The sequence below is a fragment of the Alnus glutinosa genome, chromosome 4 (assembly GCF_958979055.1).
Source record: "Alnus glutinosa chromosome 4, dhAlnGlut1.1, whole genome shotgun sequence".
In the NCBI taxonomy this organism is placed as follows: domain Eukaryota; kingdom Viridiplantae; phylum Streptophyta; class Magnoliopsida; order Fagales; family Betulaceae; genus Alnus; species Alnus glutinosa.
This window is the reverse complement of record NC_084889.1, coordinates 15,232,751-15,245,945: the sequence shown is the minus strand read 5'-3', so window position 1 is coordinate 15,245,945 and position 13,195 is coordinate 15,232,751. Positions and strand designations below refer to the sequence as shown.

Genomic DNA, 13,195 nt, shown 5'->3' with positions numbered 1-13,195 from the left:
GAAGAAGCACAAGCCTTTCCTAAGAATATAAGCTTAAAACATAGAGACAAGAAAAAGAAATACTATTCTCTGTGACTCAGAGAGACATGGGCAAGAAACCAAGGAACAGTACTAAAAGGATTTCGTGATTGTAAAAACAATCCAAAATAAAAATGAAATTACAGAAAAATAAAAGAAAATAAGGGTTTCGTGATTGTGAAAACAATCTGAACCAAAAAGAAATAATAGGGAAATAAAAGAACTAAAAAAAAAATAGAAATAAATAAATTACAGAAAATATAAACAAAAAAAAAGACTTAGTCCAGAATCTAACAATTGGCGTTAGCCTATTAACTCTGATACCATGAAAGAAAATATAAAGGTAAAATAAAATAAAACGGAATAATAGAAAATAGAGACTTGCGAAAATAATAAAAGATACAAACTTAAAGTGGTTCGGCAGTATGCCTACATCCACACACGAAAGCCCTATAGGCTACATATTGCTTTTATTGAATGATTGAATACAAAGATTGCTCTCTTATTCATAGAGAGAAAAATAAGAATATGCCTTCTGTCTTATCAATGCGGGACTACCAACATATTATCTTTAACAAAGATGGCCTCTCCCTAGACCAATCACTTCAACTATCCATACTTCCCTCCACCACCCCTCGCTTTCCAACCACCAAACCAAATACTCCTTACAAATAGGTGCTCAATGCTACCCCATTCTCCACAACTCAATCTATCAACTTCATATATACTATATATCTGACTATCTGTATTGATCGACATCAAGATGGCCTCTCCCCAGACCAATCACTTCAACTTCCCATACTTCCCTCCACTACCCCACACTTTCCAACCACCACCTCACCACCCTTTTCAGCCGCCCACTCCCTCAAGGTCACCGCCACCACCACCCCCATCTCACCCTTTTGCTCCACCACCTCCTCATGTACGCCCTCCGCCACCTGCACCGTCACCAGACAACAATATTCCCACAGTAATAGTCATTGTGTTCATCTCATTTGGAGGTCTTTTCTTCCTTGCATTCCTTGCAGCTGCTGTCTTTTGTTGCATTAAGAGAAGAAAGAAGAAGATGGTTGAAGAAACCGACATCATTCACGTCGATGAACAAAGGAAGGTCAAGGAGGCTATCATAGAGGGGGCCCATGGACCTCAGGCTGTGATATTGTCAATTGAGGATGATGTGCATATTGATGAAGTGATTAGGAAGAACGAGAAGTTTGGTGAAGGTTTGCATGATAACTCTGGAGACGGCAGATCAGCTGGCAACCTTGAGGAGAGAACATCTTCTTCAGGTTTTGATCATCACCACCTTGAACACAAGGCTAATTGATCACGTACACGTCAATTACATGAATATAATATCCCTCATCAGTATGAGGATTGCAAATAATTATGTAATAATTAAGATTGTGATTATTTTATTTTATTTCTCTTGCTTTTAAGAATAAAAGTTGCAGCCCATCAGTAATTGCACTACAAAAAATCATGCAAGTCACCACGTGGTCTAGATAGCCACGTCACTAAATGTGGCACGTGGCCATGTGGCCACGTGGATTAGGGCATGTGGCCACGTCCAGCCACGTGCACAAGTACCACGTGGCCAATATGTTCCACGACCACGTGGCTAACTGTTGTATTTTTATTTGTTTTTTGGACATTTGAAAAAATAATCTAATACTTTACATGTGAAATAAATGTTTTAAAAAATAAAAACAACCACTACAAAAAAAAAGGGCATTTTGAGCCGTTTCTGTTAGAGCTGTTTTAAAAAAAGGCTCTAATTTGAGCCATTTTTAACTAAAACGGTTCTAATTTGAGCCATTTTTAACTAAAACGGCTCCATTTAGAGTCGTTTAAAAACGCGGCTCTAATTAAAGGCGTTTTAGTTGAAATGGCTCTAATTAGAGCCGTTTTAATAAAAAGAGCTCTAATTAGAGTCGCTTTTTTAAAACGACTCTAAATGTTTAGAGCCGTTTTTACTAAAATGGCTATAATTAGAGCCGCTTTAGTTAAAATGGCTCTAATTAGAGCCGCTTTTTTAAAATGACTTTAAATTTTAGAGCCATTTTAGTTAAAACGACTCTAATTAGAGCTGTTTTAATAAAAAAAGGCTCTAATCGGAGCCGCTTTTTTAAAACGGCTCTAATTAAGTTGAGCCGTTTTTACTAAAATGGCTCTAATTTGAGCTGTTTTTTTGTAAAAAACGGCTTAAATTAGTTTAAGTCGTTTTAACAAAAGCGGCTCAAATTAAAGTCGTCTTAACGAAATAACAGTAGCCAAAGAGAAAATTCAAGTTTTGAATTTTACTTTACTTTTTCCTTTCACACACGTAAAATATCTCCTCACTCTCTATGATCTGTCACTCTCATCTCCCCATATTTTCCTTTCTCCCTTTCTTTCTTCTTTCTTGTTCTTCTTCTTCCTTCTTCCTTCCCCTCTCTCTCTCTCTCTCTCCGACCACCATCTCTGGGTCTCTTGAGACCCACGGCGTGGGTCTCCAGACACCCAAGTCCATGGGTCTCCAAAGACCCACCCAGCCAGAAGTCGATTTTCGGTGATTAGGAGCGATTTCCGGCGACTGGACAAGGGTTCGACGACGACAGAACCAGGGGAGGCTTCCGGTGAAATTTCTGGTGACCTGATTTCCGGTTGATTGTTGTAAAATATGTTGTTTTATTTGTGATTTCCCAGTTCATATTTGATCTCTATTTCCTTTTTTTTTTTTTTGTCTTTTATGATTATGCAGATGACAAGGGGTGTCCCAGTTGCGATAAATAATGCTACCAATGCAGATTTGCTCGCACTATTCTTGATATTAACTGGATGTTTCTCTGTTTTGGTGTTCTTGATGGACTGAGCCGTGAATATGATTATGCTTGACGGTTTTCTGGTGGTGTGGTGTTCTTGCGAGGTGTGGGTTGTGGTAATGTTAGTAACCTAATGGTCTTAGATGCTGTACTGATTTGGGGTTATTTTGATCGGCTGTATGTGGTGTACTGGAAAGGGATTTTGATATATATAAAATTTTTTTATTTCTTTTTATTTAGAGCCTAAAACGGATTTAAAAATTTTTTAATAAAATTTTTTATTTAGAGTCATTTTAGAGTCCCTAAAACGACTCTAAAAAAATAATTTTTTTTTGAAAAATTCTTTATTTAGAGCTTTTTTTGGGTGCCTAAAACGGCTCTAAAGAGATTAATGAATGTTTTTTTTAAAAAAATTTTGAACCGTTTTAAGTTCTTTAAAACGGCTCCAATTATTTAGAGTCGTTTTGGTAGAAAACGGTTCAAATCGGTTTGAGCCGTTTTTTACAAAACGACTCCAACCGATTTGAACCCTTTTTTACAAAATGACTCCAACCGATTTGAGCCTTTTTTTACAAAACTACTCCAACTGATTTGAGCCGTTTTATAAAGCGGTTTAAACTGGTTTGAGCCGTTTTTATTAAAATGGTTCAAATTAGAGCAGTTTTAATACAAAACGGCTCAAACTGAGATTTTAATACGCTATATGTTGAGCTATTTTGAAAACGGCTAAAAAAAAAGGGCACAAAATATTTTGAGCTGTTTTAAGACCTTAAAACAACTCCAAAAAAAGGGCTCAAAAAGCTTCTTTTTTTTTTTTGTAGTGAACTTTTAATTAATACTACGTACATATTTTGGTATATTCTACAGTTTGAACTCTAATTAACTCTAGTTTAGTATTTATATAGCATGCATATATACGTATGACTAGTCTAGAGTTTATATTTGTGTAATATATATATATACTTGTTTTAATTAATGCTATATACATATTTTTTTTAGTATATATATACATAATGTATATATACTATATATAGCACTAACCCTAGTTTAGTGCTATATATAGTATAGATACGTAGGGTTAGGGTTGTGTACTACACATATAAAACATATACTTTAAAAAATATAACAATTTGCAATATATTAATACTATATATATAAACCACAATTGTGCTTGTCTGGGACGCATAAGAAAGTGAATGCACAAGTTCATGAGGATCATCTGCAGAAAAGCCAACCTCGTCAAATAGAACATGGTAATGTGTTGGCCTTATGGTTCCGAGCATTCCAGCATACCCTACAAAGATAGAAATTTGCATGCCTCTATCATTATATAGATCCGGTTCAATGTTCAAAACTTGGTTGAATTGTGACTCGTTGACGCCATCTCTAAATATAATGATTCGACCCGGGCCAGTGTTTCCTAATTCGGCCTGAACTCTTATAGAAGTTAATCAAAAGCTCCCTAATTAATAAGGGTCTTCATCTCCAGTTTCAGACACACGCTTAAATAACGAATCTAGTATTTCAAACCTTGGAGACTGTGTCCGAACAGATGCCCTATACTTATATTTCAATGGCCACTGCCTTGAGCTGACCGCCGCAACAATTGATTGTATGTCAGACTGTCCTGGAGGGTCATGTACATGAAGGAGGGTGAATTGAACTCCATTCAACTCTCCACATTGTATACAAATCTCATATAAGTCATTGTATAGTATATACATGTGTTAATAGTATATTTTATTTATTGAATCCTAACCCTAGTTTAGTGCTATATATAGTATATATACGTATAGTTAGGGTTTAGATTTGTGTACTACGTACACATATAAAATATATGCTTCAAAAAATATATATGTCAACTTGGGGTTTAATACTATGTACATAATGTATATATATACAATTTATATACCATAACCTCATATTTGTGCTATATATAGATATATATTTAAACTTTATACTTTAACAAATTAATACTACTTTAATTTAACATATATACTTTTTTTCGTATGTTTTATTTATTGAACTCTAACCCTAATTTAGTGCTATATATAGTATATATACTTAAGGTTAGGATTTACATCCGTATAATATATATTCCTTTAAGAATATATGCCAATTAACTTCCATACAATACTATATACATAATATTGTACATATACTATTTATATACCATAACCCTAGATTGAAGCTATATATAGCATACGTAGGGTTAGGGTTCACATTAACTTGTGTACGTACTATATATACATTTTGGTATTTTATACTTTAACAAATTAATACTATATAGTTTATTTCAACTCTCCACATTTAGTCAAATCTCGTATAAGTCCTTGTTTATCTTAATACATGTGTTAATGGTATATTTTATTTATTGAACCCTAACCCTAGTTTATTACTATATATATATACCAATATATATACTTTTTTGAGTGTGTTTTATTTATTGAACTCTAATGTACCATATTCTAGTGTTATACATAGTACATACATTTAGGGTTAAGGTTTACATTCGTGTACTATTTAAATACTTAAAAAAATATATGCCAAATAACTTCCAATTAATTTGCATATATACATATATAATATTGTACATATACTATTTAAATACTATAACCTTAGATTTGTGCTATATATAGTATGTGTACGTATATATAGTTAGGGTTTACTTTTGTGTGCTATAAATATATATACATTTTTAAATTTCACGTTAAAAAATTTAATACTACTTTAAATATTTAATTTAATGAACTCTAACTTAACCTAACTAGTTTAATGCTATATATAGTATATATACTTAGGGTTAGAGTTTAGGGTTTAGGGTTAAGTGCGTATTTAAATATATATATATATATATATATATATATATATATATATATATATATATATATATATATATATAAGGGGTTTAGGGTTTATGGTTTAGTGCTATATATAGTATACCTAGGGTTAGGGTTTATAAGGGTTTATTACAAATACATATTATATAGTGTATATATATATATATATATATATATATATATAATACTTTAATTTTAATAAAAATCTTATATAGTGACGTGGCTAAGTAACACGTGGCACAATAACCACGTGTTTCAGCCCACGTCACACAATGGGAAACATGTATTAGATATACACGTCGCCCAATAGCCACGTGGATTTGACCATGTGGCTAATTGTCATATAATACTTTAATTTTAATAAAAATCTTATATAGTGACGTGGCTAAGTAACACGTGGCACAATAACCACGTGTTTTAGCCCACGTCACACAATGGGAAACATGTATTAGATATACACGTCGCCCAATAGCCACGTGGATTTGACCATGTGGCTAATTGTCCATGTGGCAGTAAGCCACGTGGACAAATTTGGGCCTGGTTGCACGCGCAAGACATTTCCACGTGCCACCCGAAACTTAAAGAAAAAGAAAATAAATAAAAAAAAATTTAAAAAATAATCTTATTAAAATTGGAAACTATCCATTTTAAATCTCTCTCTCTCTCTCTCTCTCTCTCTCTCTCTCTCTCTCTCTCTCGCTCTTTCTCTCACTCTCACAGCTCCACCGTCCTCCGTCCATCACCACCGCGCGTCCGGCATCCCCTCCAGCGAGCAGCTCCACCGTCCACCCCCTCTCTCTTAATATCTCTCTCCGAACATCTCCCTTTCTCTCTCTCTCTCTCTCTCTCTCTCTAAGCAAAAAGTCCCACTGTCCGGCAACCACCTCCGAACGGCGACACACTACCCGGCCCCAAAAGGTATCTAGCTCTCACTCTCTCTCAGTTCCCTCTCTCTCTCTCGGTTTACAATAGTGTTCTAACATTTTTATTTTTTCCAAAAATGCAGGTACATAGGCAACCATCAATCCTTACAATGCAAAATTCGCTATGAGTAATTTTTTTCATTTATGTCTTGAATTTTTTGCTATATCTTTCTACATTTTATTGATTTCTTTGTTATATTGTCTCATTTTTTTTAGGCAATCAGTACATAGAAAAATGTAATATATAATTGGAGTTTTTTTTCCTTTTTTTTGTCCCATGCAATGTTACTGATTTTTTGTAATTTGTATATAAATGAATTTTTTTTTTTTTTTTTTTTTTTTTCTATTTTGGTTTTGCTGTGGTTGGTCATTACGTAGATGTTGGAATTTTTGTTCGATTCTATGTTTTTTTTTTTTTGTTTTAATTGTTGATGTGAGAAATTTTGATATATATTTTAGTGTGCTATTATGAATTTTGGTATTTTTGGGAAGTGGAAAAAATTAAACAATATTCGCTATTATTTTAACTTTATTAAAATATGTTCGTAACCAACAATGACAAACTAAAATTAAAATATGAAATTATATTCAACAAATTGTGTTATGAATATGTATAATTGTGGCAAAAACAATCGTGCTACTAATATACATAAATCCTGATGGTAATTTCAGAAGAAAAAAAAAACACACACACACACACACACACACACACACACACAAATCTTTTACCGTCCACCATTTACAATAATATTCGTACTAAAAAATTTAAAACAAACGTCATGAATCATCACTAACGATGATTGACCTTTTCTCTCTCTCATTTTTAACTTTAATTGTCAATGTGAGAAGATTACAGATTTATGAGAAGCATTCAGTACAATTCGCTTAAAAAAAAAAATTAAATTTCCCACATGATCCATATTTAAAATAATATGCAAAATCAGTAGTTTAAAACTAACATCAATCTTAAACAAGTGTAACGACCATGTTCGAACCTTTTTTTTTTTTAGAGTTTAATTATTGATGTGAATAAGTTATTCATGATTTTACGGTTAGGCTATGAACATGGATGAGCTCGACTGTTTTCGACATAAACACAATATTAAAAGAAGAATTTTTCACATATGCATATTTAAAATAATATGCAGAATCAACAGTTGAAAAAAAAAATCAAATTTAAACAAGTGCAACGACCACGTGTTTATCAATTTATTTCATATTTTTTTAAAGTTTAATTGTTGACGTGAGACGGTTCTAAAAATTTTAAAGTGCTTTGAACATAGACGAATTTCAGTATATGCACCAAAATAAAATAAGACCAAAATTTTCAACGTATGCATATTTAAAATAATATGAAACGAATCAACAGTGTAAAACAAACGTGAAATTTAAACAGTTCAACAACTACGTTCTTACCTTTTTTTCTTTTTCTTTTTTTCAGTTTACCTGTTGATGTGAGAAGGTTCTAAAAATTTAAAGGTGTTATGAACGCACGCGAATTTCGGTATATTCGACCAAAATAAAATAAGAACAAAATTTGATGACATATGCATATTTAAAATAACCTGTGGAATAATTTGTTTAAAAGAAACGTGAAATTTAAACAAGTTCAACAACCACGCTTTTACCTTCTTTTTTTGTCTTTTTAGTTTAACTGTTGATGTAAAAAGGTTTTAAAAATTTTAAGGTGCTATGAATAAGGAGGAATTTTAGTATCTTTGAACAGATGACCAAAAAAAGAAAAAAAAAAAAAAAAAAAAAAAAAAAAAAAAAAAAAAAAAAAAAAAAAAAACCTCAAATTTAAGATAGGACTATGGAAATTTAAAATTTATATAGTCAATCAACAGTTTAAAACAAACATGAAATTTAAACAAGAGTTTTGGGCCACTATTCTTTTTTTTTTTTGCTCAAATTAAATATTTTAATTTGTTTCGGTCTGTTGATTCGCGTACAGACAAGTATGGACAAGTCTTGGATGTCAGCCCCTAGGGGTATGATATAGTATAATGACGGGTGTAGAGCGTTCGTAGAATTCGTCGTTACTAACTGTGTACGGCCACCGATGGTAGAATTTACTGCCCATGTAAGTACTGTCGAAATAACCAGTGCCACTCCCTAGATTACGTTCTTGCCCACCTGACAAAGGGTAAGGGAATGTCCCCGGGATACATTTTGTAGTATATGCACGGTGAGACAATTAGCAAACCTGTTCCTGGCCAGTATTTGAATCCTGTAGCCATAGATGCGACGTCCGGTAGCACAAAATAGAGGGGAGGCAAAGAACAGGGCGGAGGCACAGAACAGGGTGGTGACATGCATGCCATATTGCGTGATGCATTCGACATGCACGATGTTAGGGAAGCCATTAATAGCCAGTCGCAAGCAGTTAATGAAGGAGCGGCTGGAGGGGATTCATTGAAGTACTATGAGTTGCTAAAGACTGCCGAGAAGCCACTTCACCCCGGTACCAAGCATAGTAAATTGAGTGCTACTGTACACATGTACAACTTGAAGTGCGTTGAAGGTATTAGTAACAAAATTTTCTCTGATATTCTCGAGCCTATGAATCAGTTGTTGCCTCCTTGTGATGAGACCATGCCAGGTAATACATACAAGGCAAAAAAGTTTCTCAGTGACATGGGGCGTGGGTATGAGAAGATTCCGGCGTGACGTAATGATTGTATGTTATTTTGGAAAGGCAATAAGGACTTAGATTCATGTGGAGAATCTAAGTGGAAGGATGACAATCATTTAGACGAGGATGGTGAGCCCATATCATCAAGGAAAAAATGTCCAATGAAGGTGTTGCAGTGGTTTCCACTCATCCCACGGCTATAGAGGCTTTTCATGTCGGAGCATACTGCGCCCTATATGAGGTGGCATGCAGAAGGCCGCACTAGGGATGGCATATTGAGGCATCCGGCCGACGGGAAAGCATGGAGATCATTCGACATACTACATCCAAAATTTATGGCAGACAGTAGGAACGTACGGCTTGGTTTGACATCTGACGGATTTAATCCTTTTGGGAACATGAAAACATTCCACAATACATGGTCGGTAATGCTTGTACAGTACAATTTGCCTCATTGGATGTCCATGAAACAGACGTTGTTCATACTATCACTGGTTATACTTGGCTCGAGCTTACCTGGTATGGATATCGATGTCTACCTTCAGCCATTGATTGATGAGTTACAAGAACTATGGAATGTAGGGGCATGCACATTTGATGGTTCAAAGAAAGATAATTTTAATATGCGAGCACAGTTGATATGGACAATAAACGACTTGCTGGCATATGCAGATTTGTTCGGGTGGCCTAACAGGGGTGTGAAGGCATGTCCTTGCTGTATGCATTCGACAAGGTCTAAATATTTGAAGAACGACAAGAAATTTTACTATATGGGGCACAAGTGATACTTGTCAACGGAGCATCTGTGGCGGTTAAACAGAAGAACATTTGACGGTACTGAAGAATTTGAATGTGCTCCAAATATGCCATGCGGGGGACAAGATCCTTCAATAGTTGGACGGAATTGCATTTGGGGATGAGAACGCGGGTAAGAAGAAATGGAAGAAGCGGAAGACGGGTGTAGCAGGTGTTGATGATGTAGTGTGGAAGAAGAAAAGTATTTTCTTCAGACTGCCCTACTGGAAAGACAATTTACTTCGGCACAATCTTGATGCCATGCACATAGAAAAAAGTGTCACGGACTAAATACTTGGCACTATTTTGGACATCAAAGGATAAACGAAGGACAACCTAGCAGCCCGACAAGACTTGGAAGAAATGGGGTTAAGACATAAATTGCATCTGTTCACAGCTGCAAATGGTAAAACATATATGCCCCCAACTTGCCACACGATTTCCAGAGAGGAAAAATCAAACTTTCTGAAGGTCCTTCGAAATGTGAGAGTCCCAGACAAATATGCCTCAAACATTTCTCGGTGTGTTCGACTAAAGGAACGTACGATTTTGGGGTTGAAGAGCCATGACAGTCACGTATTGATGCAACAACTCCTCTCAATTGTATTGCGCTTGTCACTGCCAGATAAAGTGGTTAGACCTCTTGTAGAGATGTCTGCATTCTTTAGAGGCATATGCTCAACCAAGTTAACAACAGATGAGATGGACCGACTGCAGAGTGACGTCTGTATCACTTTATGCAAGCTGGAACAAGTATTTCTCTCTGAGTTTTTTACCAGCATGGTCCACTTGGTCGTGCATCTTGTGCACGAGTGCATACTCGGCGGACCCGTACAGTATAGTAGATGTACTCGGCAGAGAGGTAAAATTTGAATATATATATATATTAATTATTTCGAAATTGGTTTGACAATATCTAACTAAGTTGATGTGCATGTGTGTATACTAGGAGCCTTGGGAGATTCAAGTCTAATGTGCGCAATAAAGCGGCTCCTGAGGGGTGCATTGCGGAGGGTTACATAGCAACCAAGCTAGTGATGTTTTGTTCGAGGTATCTAGATAAAGCACTAACCTTCCACAACAGACCTCAAAGAAATCTTGATGGTTCAAAAGGGGCGGGAGTGTGAGTAAGTCTGCACTGTTTGACAATGAACTAGATTCACTGTTTCATTGGGTTCAACTCTGACGAGTTCCTTCAATTGCAGATGTAAGTAGGGTTTATATATTATGCGCATTCAAATACGTTTCTGAATAATAATCAGTACGTAATGATATCCGCTGAATGTAGGATGGACAAGAACACGCTGAGGCGATCATGCACTAGGGGTCGAATAACGGACGATCTTATTGAAGCCTAACATCATGAGTAGTTCTGCGAATGGTACCGTGCATATGTAAGGAAATAATGGTATTTAATTATATAGTATATATACTGCGTGTTCAATGTAATTTAAGTATCGATTACTAAAGTATTTAACCAATGTGATCTCTATTAATTGTAATACACGCATAATCAGTACATAATGATATCCGCTGAATGTAGGATACACAAGGACACGCTTAGACGATCATGCACTAGGGGTCGAATTACGGACGATCTTACTGAAGTCCAATATCATGAGTAGTTCTGCGAATGGTATTGTGCATATGTAAGGAAATAGTGGTATTTAATTATATAGTATATATACTGCGTGTTCAATGTAGTTTAAGTATCGATTTACCAAAGTATTTAACCAATGTGATCTCTATTAATTGTAATACACACATAGGTCGATGGACTGGACGATCAACGTAGGGAGGAATTAGGTCACAAATTAGTTATGCATTGTAGAGGGTTGAAGGAGATAGCAGTCAAGTATAACAGGTACGTGGTCAATGCCAAACTGTTCCGCATGTTTGCCCATGGTGTGGGAAGGAGGACTCAGAACAGCGGCATATGTGTGCCAACCATTAATGGCGAAACATACTATGAGAAGTTAACCAATATAGTTGAGGTCGTGTACTATGACAGGACTAAGTACGTCCTATTCAAGTGCGATTGGGCGGACCCCACGAGAGACAGTGGATTCAGGATAGACGATTATGGCCTAGTGTTTGTCAATTTCAACCACCTTGCCCACAGGGGAGAGCTGATTACTAATGAGCCTTAAATGCTGACATCTTAGGATGACCAAGTATTTACGTCAAAGATGAAAGGAACCCAGATTGGGTTTGTCCCGTGAGGACTAAACCAAGGAATGTGTACTACGTGGGTTAGGGTGAAGGGAGTCATGACGCAGGTGCAACCTATCACGAGTGCGAGCCGCTCGTATTATCCATTGGTAACCTATATGATATGAATGATGAATTCGAGCACGACAAGCCTGATATAGATCCGATTGAAGCACCCGTTGGTTGAATAAATATTAATTGCTGGTACAATTCACTTAAATTCAATTACATAATTTGTAACATATAGTAATTAATTTGAATAAATCTCATTGTCTAATTTGCATATTCCTTACTAATATATAATTGGGTAATTATACTTTTAACGTGTTTAATTCGTTGCCTAAATTTGTCTCGCAAGTTTCAATGGACCAGAGACCTCCTTCTTGTGCGCACCGAGCACCAAGCATACCAGTGTCGTCCACGTCCACGTCCACACCCTAGGGATTACTGTATACTGCACCACGGCCACACCACACAGATGGCACTTATAGACCATTATTGCCGGGCATGGCAGGTTACCAGTCAGAGCACGGGCAGACCGTTTCCGCTAGATATTCTTGTTCGCCATATTCTATGCCGCTGACATTTTTCCAGCTAAGGATCACCTCATCAGGTCATGTGGCTCGATACTGGGCACGAGAGGGTCTTGATGGAATCAGTAGCCTTTGGGCTAATATGCCGTACAATCCGTTCCACTGGTATGGACCTGCTCCATGTGGCTCTAATAAGGAGACGCAGGACTACGGGCTCCCGTTGAACCAGCCGGGTGAGGGATAGATGCTAGCTTCTGGGGAGAGCCAGATGCCAGCTCCGGCCCAGAGTCAGATGCCAGCTCCTGGAGAGAGCTAGGCCCGGAGCCGAGGGAGAGCCAGGGGTCAGTTTCGGGGGAGAGCCAGGGCCCGGATCTGGGGGAGAGCCATATAACTTCGCGATGTTAGGTCCCGATCAGTCACCTCCCAACGGCCCCCA

The 13,195-nt window shown here is 36.4% G+C and overlaps 1 protein-coding gene across 1 annotated transcript; it reads left to right on the top strand.

Annotated features, from left to right (window-relative positions):
• The first annotated feature begins 781 nt into the window (after nucleotides 1-781).
• On the top strand, nucleotides 782-1,345 carry LOC133866161 (protein TRACHEARY ELEMENT DIFFERENTIATION-RELATED 7A-like). Its single transcript, XM_062302710.1, has one exon. The coding sequence runs from the start codon at nucleotides 782-784 to the stop codon at nucleotides 1,343-1,345; it is 564 nt and encodes a 187-aa protein (XP_062158694.1).
• The last annotated feature ends 11,850 nt before the right edge of the window (nucleotides 1,346-13,195 follow it).

What these genes read in the sequence shown, in the direction of transcription:
- LOC133866161 (XM_062302710.1), top strand. Translation starts at nt 782, where the DNA reads ATGGCCTCTCCCCAGACCAATCACTTCAACTTCCCATACTTCCCTCCA.